The sequence below is a fragment of the Tiliqua scincoides genome, chromosome 8 (genome assembly GCF_035046505.1).
Source record: "Tiliqua scincoides isolate rTilSci1 chromosome 8, rTilSci1.hap2, whole genome shotgun sequence".
Lineage (NCBI taxonomy): Eukaryota > Metazoa > Chordata > Lepidosauria > Squamata > Scincidae > Tiliqua > Tiliqua scincoides.
The window spans coordinates 37,482,425-37,501,350 of NC_089828.1; the positions used below are offsets into that span (position 1 = coordinate 37,482,425).

The window sequence follows — 18,926 nt, forward strand, 5'->3', positions numbered from 1 at the left end:
ATTTAGTATCCTGAAGGGTATTTAGATGCTGTTGCAAGCAAAGATAAAGAAAACAGTAAGAAAATGGAAGAATTTGAAACCCCAGGGCAAGGGAAGAGGAAAAGGAAATCTGGTAGGTATAATTTCTACTGAACTCTTCTGAAGTTTTCCTCTTATTATGCCATCCTTTTATTTATCAGCATTTACTTTTTCAGGAAATGAATTGCAGCAATCTCTTTCTCCTGCTTATACACCAAAAAAGACTAAAGTGGAGATCTACAAGCTCACGTCCCAGCAGAAGGCTCTTATTAAAGATGATGAAGCCAATTCAAAGCTGTGGAATGAAGCTTTAGAAGCCCTCAAGGATGGACCGGTAGGCATGGACTGGGTGGCACTCCCATTTCTGCAGTGTTGGATCATAACCCCATCTAGTGTAGAAGACTCTACACCAGCTATGTTTATTCTACACTCTACACTCAATGTTTATTCTCTGCCATACCACTTCATATGGTCCATCTACTGAAATGCGATGATTTCATCACCAGTTATTTCTGGGTTGGGAGGTCGGATGTAACATGGCAAACACCCAGTAAGAGGCTCAAGGCAAATTTGAGGGTGTTTTTGAGCACATAAAAAGAGCACACTGGAGCTCTGCTCACTGAGATAAGCCTCCTACTGCTGTTTGTCATGTTGCGTTGCTGGCCTCACAGCTGGACGGTACCATCCATTGATCCTGTGCATACCACTGGAACCACTTGAAGTACCACTGATGGTACATGCGCAACTGGTTGAGAAATGTTGCTTCACATTGATTGGCAGAGGGGCTTGTGCAGAGCAAGCTGTCATTGCAGACCTGCAACCCAAGATCCTTTCTAAAATAAGATACTAAGAATTGAAACTAGGATCTTCTGCTTGTAGATGCTCTACAACTGAACTAGAACTTTACCTCTGACTTGATTTAATGCTTTTGATTAGTATTCCCTTTGGTTTAAAGACTTTGTGTATTAAAAATGGTCATTGGCCTGATTGAATAAACCTTTCACCTCATCAGCTTGTGCAGGTGTGCACCTTCTCTCTTCCCAGCCCCTCAAGCTCATTTTTCAAATCTATCCATCATATTGCCTTTGTATGTGGCCTGGTTTCCACGTGGATTAGAAGGGAGTGATAGAGTTCTGTGGTAAAGAGTCCATTATCCAACTTTAGATTGCAGTTGGGAAATGGCCCTTGAAATGCTTTCCCACATTAAAAAAAAATAAAGCAAGCCCAAAATTAAATTCATTCCCTACAAGTAAAAATGTAGCATTTTGGGGCAGGATCTGGAGTTGAGACCCTGCTGAGCTACTTCTATAGTTAAAGGCAATTTTTTACATTAGAGCAGGTTTTTTCAAACTGGGGCATTGCGACGCCCCAGCCGGTGAGCCCTGGCCACTTTCCCCTTAAGGGGCTGGGGCAGGGGAGAGGCAGTGATGTGATCCCCAGGATTGTGTTGCTAAGGGGGCTGCAGGGCCTGGCATGCACTCATCAGTCCCTGCAGCAGCCTGTCAGGGGTGCAGGGAGCCTTGCACGAGTGTCTGCAGGGTTCCCCAGGTCTTAAAAAGTGAAAGCGCAGCAATAGTGCTCTGGTTTTGTGATTGCTCCCCCTGCAAGAACTTACTGCAGTTCAGACTCTCCCTGAGAGTTTGAAAATCTCTGCATTAGTGGTTGACTTGCTGGGAAAGGTCAATTTGGTCCGCCCAGTATGGTCTTTATTTCTCTTCTGTCTCTATGCCTTCCTTGTGCTGCTTTTGATTAGTGTGGTTTTCCTCACTAACCTGCCCTTCAGGCCATTTTAAAATTGTGCCCTTCTAAATAGCACAGCCACATAAAATTTGAATATTTTTGCCAGTAGAAGTGAAGGGAGAATAAAAGTTAGCAGTTCCGTAACTCCTCTGACTGCTTCTCATGGCAGAAATTCCTGAACAAAGTGGAAGAAACCTTTTTATGCATTTGCTGTCAAGAGGTGGTGTTTCAGCCAATCACAACAGTGTGCCAGCACAATGTTTGTAAGGTGAGTAGCTGAGGCTAATCTTCAGGCCTGTCTTGTCTTTTTTTTTTCTATTGTAAATGTCTGAGACCCATGGAGTGGTTTTTGAGAGTACTCTGAAGTGTACAATACCAGTGAAGGTAGGATTTCCCCAATATACAGAGCCCCCAGACTCCACAGGTTCACTGAAAGCAGATTGAAGTAAACAAATGATGTATTTTCATCCAGTTTGAGTTTACTAGACAAAATCCAAAGAGCTTCAGAAGATGCATTTAATGATATGCCTCTGGCCAGTGTCACAAATTCCAGATATGGTTAGTCTGTGATGATGATGTGTTTAAGGGCTTTGCATAGCATCATGTTCTGTAACTGAGTGGGAAGGCTGGCAAGGCCAAGTCAATACCCCAGAGGTTCACAGGGTACTTGTATCTCAGCCCTGAATTTTCTTGGGACAGGGACTGTGAAAGCCCTGATTTAAGTGTTTTTTGTTTTGCTCTTGCTCTCTCACTCTGTGTGTGTGTGCGTGCGTGTGCTGTGTGTGTTGAAGCTGTTATGTAGGCAACCTTCATCTCGAAAGACTATGGTATCGCGCTCTGAATGGTGGTTCTGGAACAGCATCTAGTGTGGCTGAAAAGGCCAATTCAGGAGTGAGAAGCTGTATAAGACCTTGTTTTAAGGGAAATTAAGGGAAAAAATAAAAATCAGATTTGACTTTTGATGACCCAGGGACAGGGTGGAATGTGAAATTTGGCTAATGTAATTAGGAGCTTTTGTTATAAAATTGTTTCAAACCTTGGTATGCAGCAGAGCTTAAGATAGTAGTGAAACAGGAAAGATGGCAGTGTGCTAAAGGAGCTTTACCACTATCACCCTGGGAATTGTCTTATGAAAGGGTTTAGAGATCCATAATAAAGGAGCAGTTTACACAAAAGCTACCCTTCTGATAACATCCCTGAAACATCTATAGATCTCCTGGTTCAAGATGGGTGAAGCAAGGTGAAAGAAGTCATCAGGCAAGAACTGGTGCTTTTGTCTCTTGACTTTTTCCTGGAACAAGTGAGGATGTAAACAGTTGCAAGATGGTGTGGTGAGATCTTGCTGTTTGTGCTACTTTAGTTGGGGGGGGGGCTTGTTTGTAAATTTAAATTTAGGTTTTAAATAGAGATCATTGCAAGCTACCCTGAGCTCTGGAGAAGAGGCATAAGTATGTTTACATACATAAAGTTTGATTCCACTCCATAGTTTGTCAACAAAGATAACTTATATTCACTACTACCATATTTTCTTAGGAAAAATTAAGTGCATTTCAAAGCTACAGTTTCTCAATTTCTTTATATATGAAGAATATTACAATTTGAAGTTTAATAATGGAGTTGTACACAAGTATTGCTATAAAATCTTTCAACTTTTGTTTTCCTCAAGGACTGTCTGGATCGATCCTTCCGAGCAGAAGTGTACACATGCCCAGCTTGCCGTTATGATCTTGGCAAGAACTATACCATGAAAGTAAATAAACCACTGCAGACTCTCTTAAATCAGCTCTTCCCAGGCTATGGCAATGGACGGTGATTCCCAAAGCACTTCAATTTTCCTTAAATTGTTTTCCTTTCAAAAAACTTTATGGGTTTTGGTGGAACTTTATTTAAATAGCCTTTTCAGTAATGCTTCTTACCCTGTTGCCTCCCCCTTAAAAAAAAACTATAGAGGTTAGCAACTTGCTTTGTATTTTTGATAACCCCTGCATAAAAAATATTAACAAGAACACATGTTCTAGGAAATTACAAGTTGCGTAATGTAAATGTGCTACTAAGTTTGACAGAATTCAGTTTCTAATGGGGCAGTGTGTCTTCTGCATTAGAAAATCTAGTACATGGCTTGGTTGCTAGAACAATCTCCTGAAATCTATGGATTTTGGCCATAAAAGCTTAATGCATTTTTTAAATCTTTTGTTAGCATCTTGATGCATGTGTGTGTGTGTAGTTTGAGATGATTCTTGGTTTAGGCCTGCCACTTGTGTTGTCTTATTATGCTATTTTGTAATCTTGTTGAAAGCCTCTCCCTATCAACTGCTTGTCTTTTTAAGGGCCTATATGTAAAGTTACTACCTCAGTCTCTGCATTTGCCTGCCAGGTGCCTCTTTCTAGCCATACCAGGAAAACATGAAAAGCCATTTGGAAGTGCCTTGCCTTTTTCGTCCTTTTTTATGCTGAAAGACTGAGCTTTGAACCATCAATTTAAAAAGCGCACTGAAATGGTCTAAACTGCCAGCAAGATTCTTGTCCTTGGGCTTATGAAACAAAACACTGTAGCTCTAGGTCATCATTAGTGTGGCACCCAGCTGTGGATTTTTCTGCTACTGCATATACTGTATTCTGCTAATTCTGAAATTTCTTCTGCTTAGAATGGATAATTAGACATGTAACTAGTTTTTTAAATGGAAGACTTCCTTGTGTACTCGGTAGTTGGCTGGTTTGGTCTTGCCTCAAAAGAACCAAAACTTTACGGTTCAATACCTCAACAAAAAACAGGGATGATATTAAATCATTTTTCACAATGAACAGACTGGAACAAATGTACTTAATTTTTTTTGTCTCTTTTATAAATGTAATATTGTTTGAGAAAGTAACATTTGTCTTTCTGAATTATGCCACAATTTTTGAACAAACAGAAGTTCTCAAAATAAAATACCTTTTCGTAAAGGAGAGTATGTGCCTTTAAAAAAAATAAATTCTGAAATCCAGCCTTAAGAGTATTAGATCTGTGCATTGGCTGAGTGACACATATCTAATTATTAACCCAGATGTGGTTTCTTTCCTCAACCTTCATTTCAGGAACTGGCAATCTTGTCTTGAAGTAATGGGGGGTGGGGAGAGAGCATGCACACATGTGTTCCTTAGTATTTAAGTGCCAGTTCTTTAGTATTTTCAGAGACCAGATGTTCTGGAAGGCTTTGTTCTTGATTGCATGACTTTGTCTTGGAAGAACTAACTTTAGGGGTGGCTTCTTATGCTGAAGCCATTGAGATATGTGGAGGACAACCAAGATGTCTAGGAGGAGGACAATGTGCAAGTGCATGTTGTACTTTAAATCTTTACTGTTGAAGGTTGATATTTGCCATGCACTGAGACTTTTGCTGGCATTATTGAAGCCAAGGGCTGCAACTCAATGCATGCGTATTTGAAAGTCCCATCCAACCCAATAGGACTTACTGCTGAGTAAGCATGCATAAATATGCTGCAAGAGTGTTATTGGTGTTGAGGACTGTGGACAAGAGCATAGTTGGTCAGCTGTGATCCCCTGAAATTTTCCAGCCTGGTCCTGTTTATTTGGAAGTAAATCTTAATTGGGATTACCCCCCTCCCCAGATTATGGGATCAAGCCCAATTAATCATACAGAAGTTGTTCAGTTCTTTTTGGAACAAAGATTTTTTAATCGGATTTTATATCGCAAGTTAAATTTGTACTATTTGATGGGTGATTGTCTAAGTTTCTGTATTTTTTTTAAAGGACTGCTTTGATTGAGGCAATAGTTTATTTTGCAAAGTCAATACATTAGTTTTTCTCTACCCCTGCACCTTTACATCTCCAACATCGATTACCAACATCGATTACCAACGGAATCTATCAGTGGGTGTGCCACAGCTTCACAGAAACTTCTGCACTTGTGTATACATGCTGCCCTTCAACTTCTAGATGCAAAAATAGTAGGCCTTGCAGGGGGCACACAGTGTTTCCAGACAACCAGCCTTTAAATGCCTCTCAAAAGGCAATTTTATGAATCTTTACTGCAGAGCAAAAACAGCCAAGTGCTGTGGCACCTTTTTGAAAACGAGCATCCTCATGGTGGCCTTCAGCCAGATCACTGGGTGAGAAACAAGAGCCCGCAGCTGTGACTGTCTCTTGGGGAGCCCCAGACTCCCCAGCAGAAAGGCTGTCTCAGCGACTGAAAACCCCTCTCTGCCCTGCCCACAGCTGCACACCCGACCCCGCTGGGCAGAAGCGGCTGCGCCCGCATGGCCTTCGCGTGAGTTCTGCTTTTTGCTGCCGCAAACTTGGGCCAAGGAGCCAGGCAGGCTTGCTGAGTTCAAGGGGAGGTTCTGCAGGGGGCGGGTCCGAGTGGCGACTGTTCACAGGCCCGGCCGAGCAGCTGCAGGCGCTTTTGGAGACACTCGCGGCCCTGCAATTTTCCTGTCTCGCGGGGCTGCGCGTGTCTCGGGAGTGTTGCACGCAGAGGGGGAGGGGCGGCAAAGCAGTTCTGCCCCCTCCCCCCGCCAGGGCCAGGCGCCGCTCCCTGCCCTATTGGTGCGCAGAGCCCTGCAGCCCTCCCCCTCCTTTGCATGGACCCGCGCTGTGCACTTCCTCACGTACGCCTTAGCGATTCAGTCCCTTCAAGGGAGGGGGCATGGCCGTAGCAATCTCCGCCCAGCCCCGCCCCTTCTGTGCCGAGGGGGCGCGTTCCGCCGCCGGCCTCTCAACTTTTCTCATTAGTCGACGGGAGACTGGAAGGGGGCGGGGCGGGCCGACCCACCAGTGCCGGCTGCATAGTTCTCATTGGAGGACGACACTCAGGGGGCGGGATCTCCAGCTTGCGCCCAGACCGCCCCTCCAGACTTGGAGTAGCGAAGAGAAGGTGGCGCCTGGTTGGCCGCGGGGGCTGCCGCTCAAGCTGGAGAGCGAGCCAATCGCGGCGGCGCCGCGGGAAAGGGGGCGGTGGCGGACGGCCGTTGGAGGAGGAAAGAAATTGGAGACGGCTGTTCCCCGGAGCCGCCCCTCCCCCCTCCGCTTCCTTGCACTCGGGCGACCCTCCTCGCAAGGCCGCTCGGCGGCGATCCGCGGCTGGGACCGGGCGCAGCGAAACCGAGCGCCGGTGAAGCTTCGCAGGCCGGGCGGGCGTGCGGTAAGATGCAGAGCGCTGCTCCGGGGCTGAGGGAGGGCCGGGCCTGCGGGGGGAGGGGAGCGACGCTCGCACAGGCCGCCTCCGTCTCCACAGCTGGGGTGGCGGCGGCCGCGTCCTCGGAGGGGGAGGCGGGACGCTTGTTCTCCGCAGCGGGGGTGGAGGCCCTGGGGGGACGCGGACGGGCTCTGGAAGGACGCCCCTGCCCCGGAGACCCCACCGGTGGCTGCGTGGACGCCGCCCGCAGAGTGTCCCGCGCCGAAGGAAGTTTCTCTGGCAGGGGAAGGCCCGGCATGATTCGGGCGCATCTCCAGCGCAACACCAGGGCTGCGGGGGGTGGGAGGCAGGCAGGCGAGGCAGAGCCTCCCCTCCGGAGCCCTCCAGGAAGCGGCACGGCCCTGTGAGGCGCCCACAACCCCCACTCTCTGCGGGTGAGGCAGAGCCTCCCCTCCGGAGCCCTCCAGGAAGCGCCACGGCCCTGTGAGGCGCCCACAACCCCCACTCTCTGCAGGGGAGGCAGAGCCTCCCCACCGGAGCCCTCCAGGAAGCGCCACGGCCCTGTGAGGCGCCCACAATCCCCACTCTCTGCGGGTGAGGCAGAGCCTCCTTTCCGGAGCCCTCCAGGAAGCGCCACGGCCCTGTGAGGCACCCACAACCCCCACTCTCTGCGGGTGAGGCAGAGCCTCCCCTCCGGAGCCCTCCAGGAAGCGCCACGGCCCTGTGAGGCGCCCACAACCCCCACTTTCTGCGGGTGAGGCAGAGCCTCCCCTCCGGAGCCCTCCAGGAAGCGCCATGGCCCTGTGAGGCGCCCACAAGCCCCACTCTCTGCGGGTGAGGCAGAGCCTCCCCTCCGGAGCCCTCCAGGAAGTGCCACGGCCCTGAGAGGTGCCCACAACCCTCACTCTCTGCAGGTGAGGCAGAGCCTCCCCACCGGAGCCCTCCAGGAAGCACCATGGCCCTGAGAGGTGTCCGCAACCCCCCATTCTCTGCAAGTGAGGCAGAGCGTCCCCTCTGGAGCCCTCGAGGAAGTGACCAGCCTAGGGCTGTGCCTCTCCTGCCTCCCCACCCACTGCACATTGCTGATGAGAACTCATGCGTATGTATGTAGTGTTGCTTTCAGTGCACAGTATTAACGGAGAGGTGGGGTATAAATGTTTTGAAATATGACATACACTCCCCTTGCATTTTCCTTTCCCATTTGTGTGAGCTCACAAGCAAGGTTAAAGAAATGCGCATAACCCAAATGCAAGCACAAAGAAAACCTGCTGAAAAACCTGGTTCTTCACAGATGGTTGGGTGGTGGGTATGTACATTGTGGAATTTTCATATTTCATGTTTCACAATTTTACATGCTTTTGGGAACCTTTATGCTTCACTAAATGCAGATTTTTTTTTTATTAATTGAAACAGAACTTAATGCTGACTTCTATACAAAAAACCAGAATTCAAATACCTGCAGTACCAAAAATGTTGTGCTGCGTATACCACAACTGTGACATATCTGCAGTACTATCAGCTTTTAGTACTGTACTATCAGCATTTATTATTCAAAACAAACACAGCACAGTGTCATCTTATTGAACCAACAACTTTTTTGAAGTTCTACCTTTGCTATTACATGATGCCAGGAAGCAATTATGGCCTCAATTAATTGCCTTTTATTTGATGGACTCCTCATTTGTACAAAGTTTGTCCAACAGTGCCACAAATTTTCTGTCAGGTTCAGGACAGGGATGTTTTCTGGTCTGGTCTACAATGGAATGTCCTTTACTGTGAACCACTGTTTGCATACAGCAGTTTCCCTTTATTCATGGTTTTAGAACCCATGGATTCAACCCACTGTGGGTTCTGTATCCACAGCTGGAACTTCACAGAGGATTTCTGGATGTGACTCCAACTTTCCTTTGATTTCATCCAAACTTCCATGACATTTACTGAAATTCTTATGTTTTTCTTTTATTTCTGTTTCTTTACGTTTTGCATGCATTCACATGTGTTGTATAATTACATGTTTTGCTGGCCGAAATAAATTTGCAAATTAAATAAGGCTATGCTTTGACTTTCATCAATTTTTTATAAAAATTTTCATCCCTGCTTTGGTCTCTAACCAGATGAAAGTGCAAGGTATTGCTGTGTTTGTATTTATGCAATTGCCTTTCCATGTTAAAAATGAATTCAAAGCAAACGGATGTAAAAAACAACAACATTGGGTTGTAATAAAAAGACAAAAATTGCTTTTTTCTTTTTCCAAGCAAAATTATTTATAGCTATTTATAGTCCAGTTGAAATTAATGGGATTTTTGGCTTCATTCAGTGGATTTTGGTCATAGTTACTAGGGTAAAAGTCATAGAATAAAACCCTTTCACAGTTAGTGAAACCCTTTCACAGTTAAAATAAAGTATAATAATAAATAAAGTATAATAGTAAAATTAACATTTATTGGCATAGTGCTTAAAATTAGCATGGTACAGAGCTCTTTAAAATAGATATCAATTGTCTGAAGGTTTACAATATATGAAAGGCCAAAAAATCCTGGAAAAGGGTGAGTTGGATAGAAAAAGTATGTAATTTACAAAGCACCTCACTTTTTTAAAAAGGTGAATACTTGTTACAAACCAATCGAAGTTTCTTCTCCCTCACTTACTTTGGTGATTTATTGGGAGGAGGGTCATATATTGAGTGATTATTATTTGGGAGTATGCATGGAAGTGTAACATATGCCCCACTGAATTAGGTCAAAGGTTAATCTAGTCCAGCTTCCTGTTTATGGCCCATCAGATGCCTCAGGGAGCACACAAGATACCTGCCTCCTATTCCCATTCCCTTGCATCTGGCATTTTGAGAGAGACTACTAAATGCTAATAGATAGCCTACCAACATTCTGAGGTAGCCTACCAGGAGATTGCACATATTCATCCTGGTTTGTAACCTGTGATTGACTTTTCTACTAGAAATTTGTCCAGTCTCCTTTTAAAGGTATCTAGGCAGTACATCCTGTGGCAAGGAGTTTTGCAAACTAATTAAATGCCACATAAATAAATATCTTCATTGATCTGTTCTAACTCTCTTGACTTTCAATTTTAGTGGCTGTCCCCTCATTTTGGGGACAAAAATAAGTAGATTCAGAAATACAAGCTGACCCGACAGATAAGTCAAGGGCAGGTTTTGAGTCAACAACCGTGGAATTTTCTATGACCCTCGGATAAGTCGGGGATTAAACTTCGGGGGGTGTCTGACTATAGTTTTGTCTGATTTTATCCGAGGCCAGATCCTGAAAAATAACCTACCACTAATTGTTACCTAAGAACTGTAGTCTCTAATTTATTAAAAACATAATAAAAGATCATAAGATACATTTTTTATTTATTTATCTATCTATCTATTTATTTATTTATTTATTTATTTATTTAATTCTGGTCTTCACCACCTTTTTGTAAACACTATCAGAGTAAGTGCACTGTAAACAACATACCAGTAAAACAGTGGTTCCCAACCTGGTATTCGTGTACTCCCAGGGACACTCAACAGGACCTTTAGGGGTACTTGAAAAAGAATGGAATAATGGCAGAAAAATGCAGGCTGTGCTCCAGAATACCTTGCAAGGCAGGAATGCCTTGCAAGGACCAGCAAGGCTGTGAAAGCCCCACCAATAGCTAGTTTTTGGTCATCAATTCATCTATGAACCAGTGATCGAAAACCAGAACAGTAAAAAAAGGTGAAACATAATAAGGAAAGTGATCAATCACCCAGAATTTCTCAGCACACTTCTGGTGCAAAACAGTGCAAAGGCAGAGTCTTCTGCTCTTCAAACAGATGAAAAGAGAAAATATGTGATGAGTACATGAAGTCTGAGAGGGGATGAGGGCTTGTATTATTACAAACATTTTGCTAATATGAAGGGTACAATTTATGGAAATGGGCTGCCAAGGGATATGCAAGTGCAAAAGGTTGGGAACCACTACAGGAGATCCATGAAACAAATCCACCTTTACGTTGTCTGGTGTGTTAAGCCAGAAGCTCTACATAAAACACACAACCCTTAACACATAACTGAGAGTGTGCAGTTCAGTTCAATTCACAGCAGAGAGATGAGATATTTGCAGCCTTTTTTACTCAGAAGTAGACCCACTGCTTTCCATGGGTGTTATTCTTAAGTAATGATGCACTGAATTGTAGCCTGGGAAGCAGGATCCCATCCTGGTGTTTACAAATAAATACACCTGCTTTGCAAGCATTGGCAAAGCAGAACCAGGCTGCTGCAGAAGGAGGGAGAATAAAAGGTTAACTTTGACTGGAATGTTCCAGGAAAATTACTATAGCAACTAACAGGTGCCTGCCTGAGCTCAGCAGAGAAACTGTTCAGAGTTGAAAAGTTCTGCCCTCTGATTGACCCGGAGGTAAGCCGAAGTGATAATTGGAGCTTGATTACTTGGCAAAAATTTCACCTATGGTATTTATTTAGTTATAAATAATAATAAACAAGAAAGATCCTCAAACATTTCTCCCTATATTTACACAAGCTTGCAGACTTCAAGAGCTCAACTCTTTGCAGGGCAGTTAGCAGCTACCTTGTAAGCTGAGCTCTTTGCAGGGTAATTAGCAACTACAGTATCTGATTTTTGAATAGCCTCAGGGCATGAGACAATTAGTTCCCTGAATTTTTCATCATTCTTTGCACGACCTACCAGAAATCAGGTTGTGACCCAACAGTGGGTCCAGACCTGGGCTAGCTCTAACGCACAAGCCCGTTTCATTGTAAGAGTAAAGGGTTGTTATTGTCATATACTGGGTGAAGGTAATGAAAGCTTTCCAGGTGGCCTGTATGTGTGTTTGTTTATATAGATTAGTGAGCTACTTACGACTTTCTGGGAGATGAAGTGTGTTTTATAGTAATAATTGGTTCAAAAGCCACTATGTTGCTGGTGAGAACACGATGGGCAGCACATATTGTGCTGTTCCTCTGTCAGCTACCAGTTTGATTCTAGTCTCGGCGTAAAGTCTGCAGTTAACCCAAGTTAATCACTAAATCATGGGCATCAAACTGGGTTCATAGAGTGGGCTGACAAGCATTCATGGTGCCTGCTGAGGGTCAGAAGTAACATTAAAAGCAGGTGCCTTGAAAGCTAAGGCTTCGCTTTGCAGGTCAGCAGTGAGAGGTGTTATGCAATGTAATACCTTGGCAAAAGCAGTTCTGCTGAAAGGGTGGCCTGCATGATAATTGGGGTCTTGTAGCACCACTTCTACCCGAACTATTGCATTGGCTGGATAAAGGCTTCCATGGATGGCATCTGGCCCACTGGCCTTATGTTTGACACTCCTGTGTTGAGATCTGCAGATGGTTAGGTCCAACCTGTATTCCAGGTGCAGCCGTACCATTGACTTTTATAGGGACATTGCAATGTTAGCAGTCTTATTCTCCATCCTTTTCCTTAGTGACCCCAGCATGGAATTTGTCTTCTTCACACCTTTTCAGTTGACACTTTTGTTGAGCGCTCCATCATGATCCTAAGGTTTCTTTTCTGATTTGTCACAGATAGCTCATATCCCAGTGATATGTCAAATTGGTCTGTTTTTGGCCCAGTGTGCAGCACTTAGCACTTGTTGACATTAAATTGCATTTGATTACCCATTCATTCAGTTGGTCCCATTGAAAGGACCTGCTTTGGTTGTTAACTTTCTCCATAGTTTGGTGTCATCTGCAAAATTGTCCACTTTTTATCCCTAACTCCATATCATTTATGAACAAGTTAAAAAGCATTGCTTGCTGTACAGATCTTGGGGGATACTTCTTAACTTCCTTCCACTGTGAAAATATCCCATATATTCCTATTTTCTGTTGTCTGTTCTTTAACTGTTGCCTGTTCTGTAACAAAGTTACTGTTTGTTATTGTCATGATTATTGTCATGATTGCTATATTGTCATGATTGCTAAGAACCTTCTGTTAGGGAATTAGTCAAAACCTTTGAAAGTCCAAATCGACAATGTTAATTTGATTGCTACTATCCCCAGGGATACAGAGAAGAATGATGAATGATGCAGGGTGATTCACCCCAGCTCTCTCATCCACCCAGTGGTGTCGCTAGGGGGGTGCGGTCCGCACCTGGTGATGCGCACAAATGGGTGACGCGCACTGGGGGGTGACACGCTAAAATCGCGGTGGTTAGGGGTAACCCCATCATATTATATACTGTTGGATGTGGAATTTCGAGCAGAATGCAATGTGAAATATCTCCTTTCTACCAAAAGTTGTAGCCAAAGAACCAGAGAACAAAAAATGCATGGATCCCTATGGAAAGTGAAAGTGAGTCGTATCGCACGTTTACTTGTGAGTAGGCGAACTTGCCTTAGTTTGTTGGAAAGGGCAGGCTGAGAGGAATCGAACGACATCAGAATGGTCCTGATCCAATGAAAGCAGCCCCCAAAAACATTTGCGAAGGAAGTCCCTCCCTCCAAGCAGATGAATGTATTGAGCCCATGGAAAGCAAAACTAAGCCTCATGGTCACATTTACTCGTGAGTAAGCAAATGTGCCCTGGGTGGTGTGGAAGATCAGGTGAATGGTCCTAATCCTATGCACCTGTGCTACCAGAATGGTCCTGATCCTATGCACCTGCAGCTAAACAAGTACTCCAGAAGGCAGCTCCTTCCCCCCCCCCCCCACACACACTAAAAAGGATCAAAACAGAGGCTTCAACTGATAAGGTGAACCATTTTGAGACTTGCAAAGCCAGGTGGATCCTGACAGTGATCCGGTTTAAACAGAAGTTCTTAAATTGAAGTGGGCACTGGGTAGGGCTGAAAACCTTAGTGATTTTGGAGGGTGGGGTGTTACTGCAGGCAGGCTACAAGGGAAATTCACTTGGAGGGACAGGGCTGGTTTCTGCTTATTCATTTGTTTTATTTTACTTATTTATACTTATTTTAATTTGCCTGATGATGTTACTTCCACCATGACTTCACTTCTGATGGGTCTTGGACAGATTGTCATTCTAAAAAGTGGGTCCCAGTGCTAAAAGTTTGGGAACTGCTGTAATAGTTAGTTGACACCTGGGTGTGTGTGTGTGTGTGTGTGTGTGTGTGTGTGTGACACCACTAGTGACCAAAATCACTGCAATCATAATTTGGAAGAATAATACCATCATGTTATATATCAATCAATGCGTAATTTCATGCAGAATGTGTTCCATCTTTGTTCTATCAAATGGTACAGCCAATAAACCAGTGGGGGCGGAGTGATGGTACATCACCATGCCCACCACATGGGGGGGGGTTATGCACTGGCATCCCACACCGGGTGATGCGAACCCTAGTGATGCCACTGCATCCACCCCCACAATCAGCAGCACTTGCTTGCCTGAAACCAGCGTAGCCACCTCCAGGGATGAAGAGGGCGCTGGTAGCACTGCTGTTAGTAGCAGGAGATGGTGGCTGGCTGGCAGCACCAGGAGGAGCTCCATGGACCCTATCAGGCAGGCTGAATCAAGGGAGGGTGGGAGACAGTATGCTGCTCAGACACAGCAACTGGCAGTTACAGGTAGTAGCTTTGTGTTTCAGGAAGAAAGGAGGGGTGTTGCCCAACTTTCCATGCAGCAGATTAGATACAATGGTGCTACTCCAATGCACACTTGGGCATTTCTGGAAGAAAGGAAGGGTGTTCTTTCCGAGATGGGGAGGGGGCAAAGTACCCACTATCCAGGTATCCAATAACAGCCTAACTGGATGCTGGACATGAGACAACCCTCTGCATGTCAAGCAGGCAGCACACAGGCAGTGGGGAATGGACACCTCAGGTTTGAAAGGTGCTGCTTCACCAGACTCTGAGCTGCCTGGTCAGCATGTGTGTTGTACTGCTCAGAGACACACCTCCAGTCTTAAAGGAATGGTCCGCTGACCTGTAGTCAGGAACGAAGGCAGGGGAGCCAACCTCTCAGTTGCATGGCTCAGACATGCCTTTGGTCTTCCAGGAATGACCGTCTGACCTGTAGAGTGGACCGGAGGTGTCAGAGGGTTGCCACTCCCTGACAACGTTTGTGGTACCACTGAGACATGACTTCGGTCTTCCTAAAATGACATGTGACCTGTATTGTGGACCAGAGACAGGGGAAAGCCAAAGTCCTAGTGGTGTGGCTCAGACATGCCTCTGGTCTTCCAGAAATGACAGGCTGCCTACAATATGATACGATGCGATACGATATGATACAATAGGAAGGAAAGGGTCAATGACAATGACGAGGAGGGCCCAAGGCCATTGGGTCTCCTTCTGCCATCAGCACAGAGTGGTCAGAGAGGTTGCATGAAATGCACCACCGGGGCTGCCAAGTGCACGCATACTGTAGCTGTGCACTGGTGGTCGTCAAGTAACGGCAGGTGAGGTCCTCTGTGAAGGTTGATTGCGGTTCTGTAATACAGGAGGGGTGTGATACGATTCAATACAATACAATAGGAAGGGAAGGGTCAATGGCAAGACCATGATGACGAGGCCCCAAGGCCAGTGGACCTGTGATGGTACACCACAGAGCAGTCTGAGAATGGCAGGATATGGACCTGACCGTGAAGAGAATGTCATGCTTCAAATTTCAAACATACACCTTGTGTGTGTGCTTATGAGGAACAGCAGGTGAAGTCCTAAGTACAGGTTGCATGGTGTTTCTGGAGTACGTGAGAGGTTTGCTAGTATGATTCGATAGAATGGGAAGGGTTGATGATGTGGGCAGACCATGATGGCAGGGCCCCAAGGCCAGTGGGCCTCTGTCTGCCACCAGCACAGGGTGGTGTACAGGACTGTAAGCCCCATGTATTATAATGTTGCCTCCCCTGTCAAGGTGGCTCGACGGCAAGGGCCTGTAGCCAGTGGCCCTGTGGCATCTTATCACATAGCAATCAGATGGGTCCCACATACAGGAGGCTTGGTGTTTCTGGAATACAGGAGGGGTGTGCTAGTACGATTTGATAGGAAAGGAGAGTTGATGAGGTGAGCAGACCATGACAACAAGTTCCCAAAGCCTGTCATTTGTGGACTACATACCGGAGAGGTGTGCAGTGTGCTCTGAAACCACCTGGAGGAGGTGGATAGAGACTCACCCTGAGAAGGGATAGCTCACAACAAACCACAGATCCCTATCAATAATAAACCCCTGGAAAGAGGAGAGGGTGGTGCAATGCTGACTGCCCTCAAGAAAACTCCAAGGAGGGGTCTGACCAAGGCAATGGTGATGGGCTCAGCTTGGTCCGACAAGCAGCAGGTCCTTTCTGGAAAGGCAGGAGGAGTGTCATGCATTCCCTTCCCAAGGGGCAGTTGTGCCCATTGTCGGTTGGGGCTTGGATTGCGTCTACACAATTGTGCAGTCATGCAGACCTGGGCACAGTGAACCAGGCCCACATGGTGACAGCAAGGTTGGATGGATGCCCACTACATGGGGTGGAGGCCCAGGAAGACAGTACAGCAAAAGAGGGCAGTGAGTGAGTGAATGCAGTGGGCCAGTCAGGGAGGGAGTCAGGGAGAACAATGATGACCATGGGCTGGCACCAACTTGTCCATCACAGCAGAGCCCAGTGGAGGAGGAGGACAGAGACCCAGGATGCTCCCTCCTTCCTCAAGTCACTCCCACACTGCCATGGACAGGAAGCCTGTCAGAAATGAGTGAAAATGCTATTGCTGCCAGAACAGTATCATTTACTGAAAATCACAGAACCACTGACTGGTCGTCAGACAAACTTAGTTCCTTTGTACTTGAGGAAGACAATCTTCTCTAGGAGTCTGACCATCAACCTGCTGCGGTGAGGCCTCATCACCAGGCTGCCTTGGCTAAACACCCACTTAACAGAGGCAGAGCTGACAGGAACCAAGAACAGGCTCAGAGAAGCAGTGCTAAGAAGGCAGAAGTCCTGCAGTGACTTCTCCAGAACTCTGCCACCTGGATGGGGCGGCACTTGGTGCTTTGCTTGACCAGGTCACTGTAGAAGAACATCTTGTGCTCAAAACTGACTGTGCTGAAGGAAGTGGCAGAGTGGCGGAATTCTCAGCATTGTGGATGCTTGGATAGTCATAGAGAGAGGAAGAAGAGAAAATGCAGGTTCCTTTTGGGGACTTGGAACCTGGGTATCATGGCATCACTGGTCGTCGCAGGCTGCATAGACCTCTTCACGGTACTTTGTATAACCAGGCTGCAGAACTGCTGCAGTTTGGAGACCACCTTCTCCCTCACCAGGTGGGTGTCTTCCTCTCTGTTGCTAATCTTGCACAGCCACCAGAAGTGGGTATCTAACATGGCAGCCATGAAGTACAGGTACTTGTTGAACTTGAGCAGTTTCTCCCCCAGATCCTGTGACGTGGGCATTAAACTGATAACCACCAGAATGCCACCAAAACGAACTTCCGTACTCCTCTTCAGAGCTGCCACATCTGCGCCAGGTGGACAGGATGCAGACTGTGCAGGTGATGATAGAGTCCCACTATTGAAGGCACCACCACGGAAATTGTCACCTCCCCCTCAGACTGCATGGCCTGTTTGGCCTCTAGAAAGAGTTGGAGAACACTGCTCAGTTTTTTCAGCTCTGAGTATTTCCTGAGGGAAGGTTTCAAGTTGGAGTGATTCACTTCATCGAGCACTGACCTCTGCCACGCTTCCTCCAGAGCCAGGAAGGATTCATGTGGTGCAGGGTGTTATTCCAGTGTGTACTAGTGAGTTGTGCACAAGGCACAACAGCCTCCTCAAAGGGCTGCTTGCGTTTGCGGACTACGCCTGCTGCTTGAGGGGAAAAACCATGTCCTCCACATTGTCTCAGGGGTCTATATTCTCCACTCTGGGACCCCCCCCCCTTCTGGCTCTGGAAGGCCAGCATCGTTGTCCTCGCAGTTGGACCAGTCCTCATGGGAAGGGAAGTTTGTCGTGAACGCTTTCACTATATTGCCTGCCTTGTCTACCACCACATAACTTTTGTGCCAGTATGCTTCATCAGAAATCATTGGCAGGCAAGCAATCTGGTCTTCAGCTCAAAGTTCATGATCATGTGTGCCATCACCCCAAGGAAGCTGCACATTCTGTGGTCTGACGGGATGTCTAGGAGCAGAGCCACATTGCCTGCCTGGGCCAGAGAGCTGCAGACTTCAGCTTTAGCTGAGTACTATTTCACTGCAAACCAGCTTTCCGTTCATCTTTTGACAATGAGGGTCGAGCTCCTCGCAGAAGCATTGAAATTCCTGTCCACCAATGACAGAGGGAGGGAACACCAGCAATTAATTCAGATCAGATCAGATACTTTATTAACGGTCATCTGACCAGCTAGCCACAAATCAACACAACAAAATACACAAAATTAAAACCAACATCCCTTTACACATATATAAAATCATAAAACCATCAGTTTATACTCTCGATTTTCTTTCTTATCAACTGTGCAGCATGGCAGAAACGGGCCACCCTGAGCGATATATCAGGATTAACATCAGATAGCAGAAAAGCAAGCTGCTCCTCCACCTGCATCCCCGTTATAGCGCCAAAAATCGGGGAAATAAATTTAAATCGCAAATCATCATAGTTTGGACATTGCAGAATAATGCGGGCAGTTGTCTCCACCACATTATTACGGCAGGAGCACAGTCTTTCTGAGTAAGGACGCCTTGCATAACGTCCCAAAAGAACTGCTGATAGAAGTGCATTGCACCTGGCTTTAGTAAAAGCAATCCTGAATTTTGGAATAGTGATGTTATCTGGCAGGAGAAAGCATAAAAGCTTGATCCCCAAGAAAAACATATGTAGAAAGTCTGGCTCTCGCAGATCTCAATTCAAGATCCACCAACCTCTGACGCAAAATTTCTTTTGCGTCTCCCGGGCTCATCATCGCTAAAGACTCAGGGGAAAGATAGCAAAAATTAAAGTAGTCCAGGCACCTCTTTTCCCAGGAGCCTATAAAGGAATCCAAAAAGATCAAATGAGTAAAATTACCCTGTCTCGAGAGAATCTTCAAGAAATAATGCAAGGCATTTAGCCACATCGACATCTCTATACTTGGGATGCCGGATTCCAGCC

The 18,926-nt window shown here is 46.1% G+C and overlaps 2 protein-coding genes across 5 annotated transcripts in view; both read left to right on the top strand.

The window, feature by feature from the left end:
* UHRF1 (ubiquitin like with PHD and ring finger domains 1) overlaps nucleotides 1–4,644 on the top strand; it is a 60,423-nt gene extending 55,779 nt beyond the window's left edge. The window contains exons 14-17 of the mRNA XM_066635401.1: nucleotides 7–112; nucleotides 195–352; nucleotides 1,928–2,026; nucleotides 3,425–4,644. Coding sequence (XP_066491498.1) covers nucleotides 7–112; nucleotides 195–352; nucleotides 1,928–2,026; nucleotides 3,425–3,571 — 510 coding nt within the window. The 3' untranslated portion in view covers nucleotides 3,572–4,644. The remainder of the gene's footprint in view (nucleotides 1–6; nucleotides 113–194; nucleotides 353–1,927; nucleotides 2,027–3,424) is intronic.
* A 2,071-nt stretch (nucleotides 4,645–6,715) lies between these two features.
* Nucleotides 6,716–18,926, top strand: part of KDM4B (lysine demethylase 4B) — a 301,643-nt gene continuing 289,432 nt past the window's right edge. For all 4 annotated transcript variants that reach the window (XM_066634889.1, XM_066634891.1, XM_066634890.1 and 1 more), the window contains exon 1: nucleotides 6,716–6,899. The gene's annotated coding sequence lies outside the window, so the exon portion shown is untranslated. The remainder of the gene's footprint in view (nucleotides 6,900–18,926) is intronic.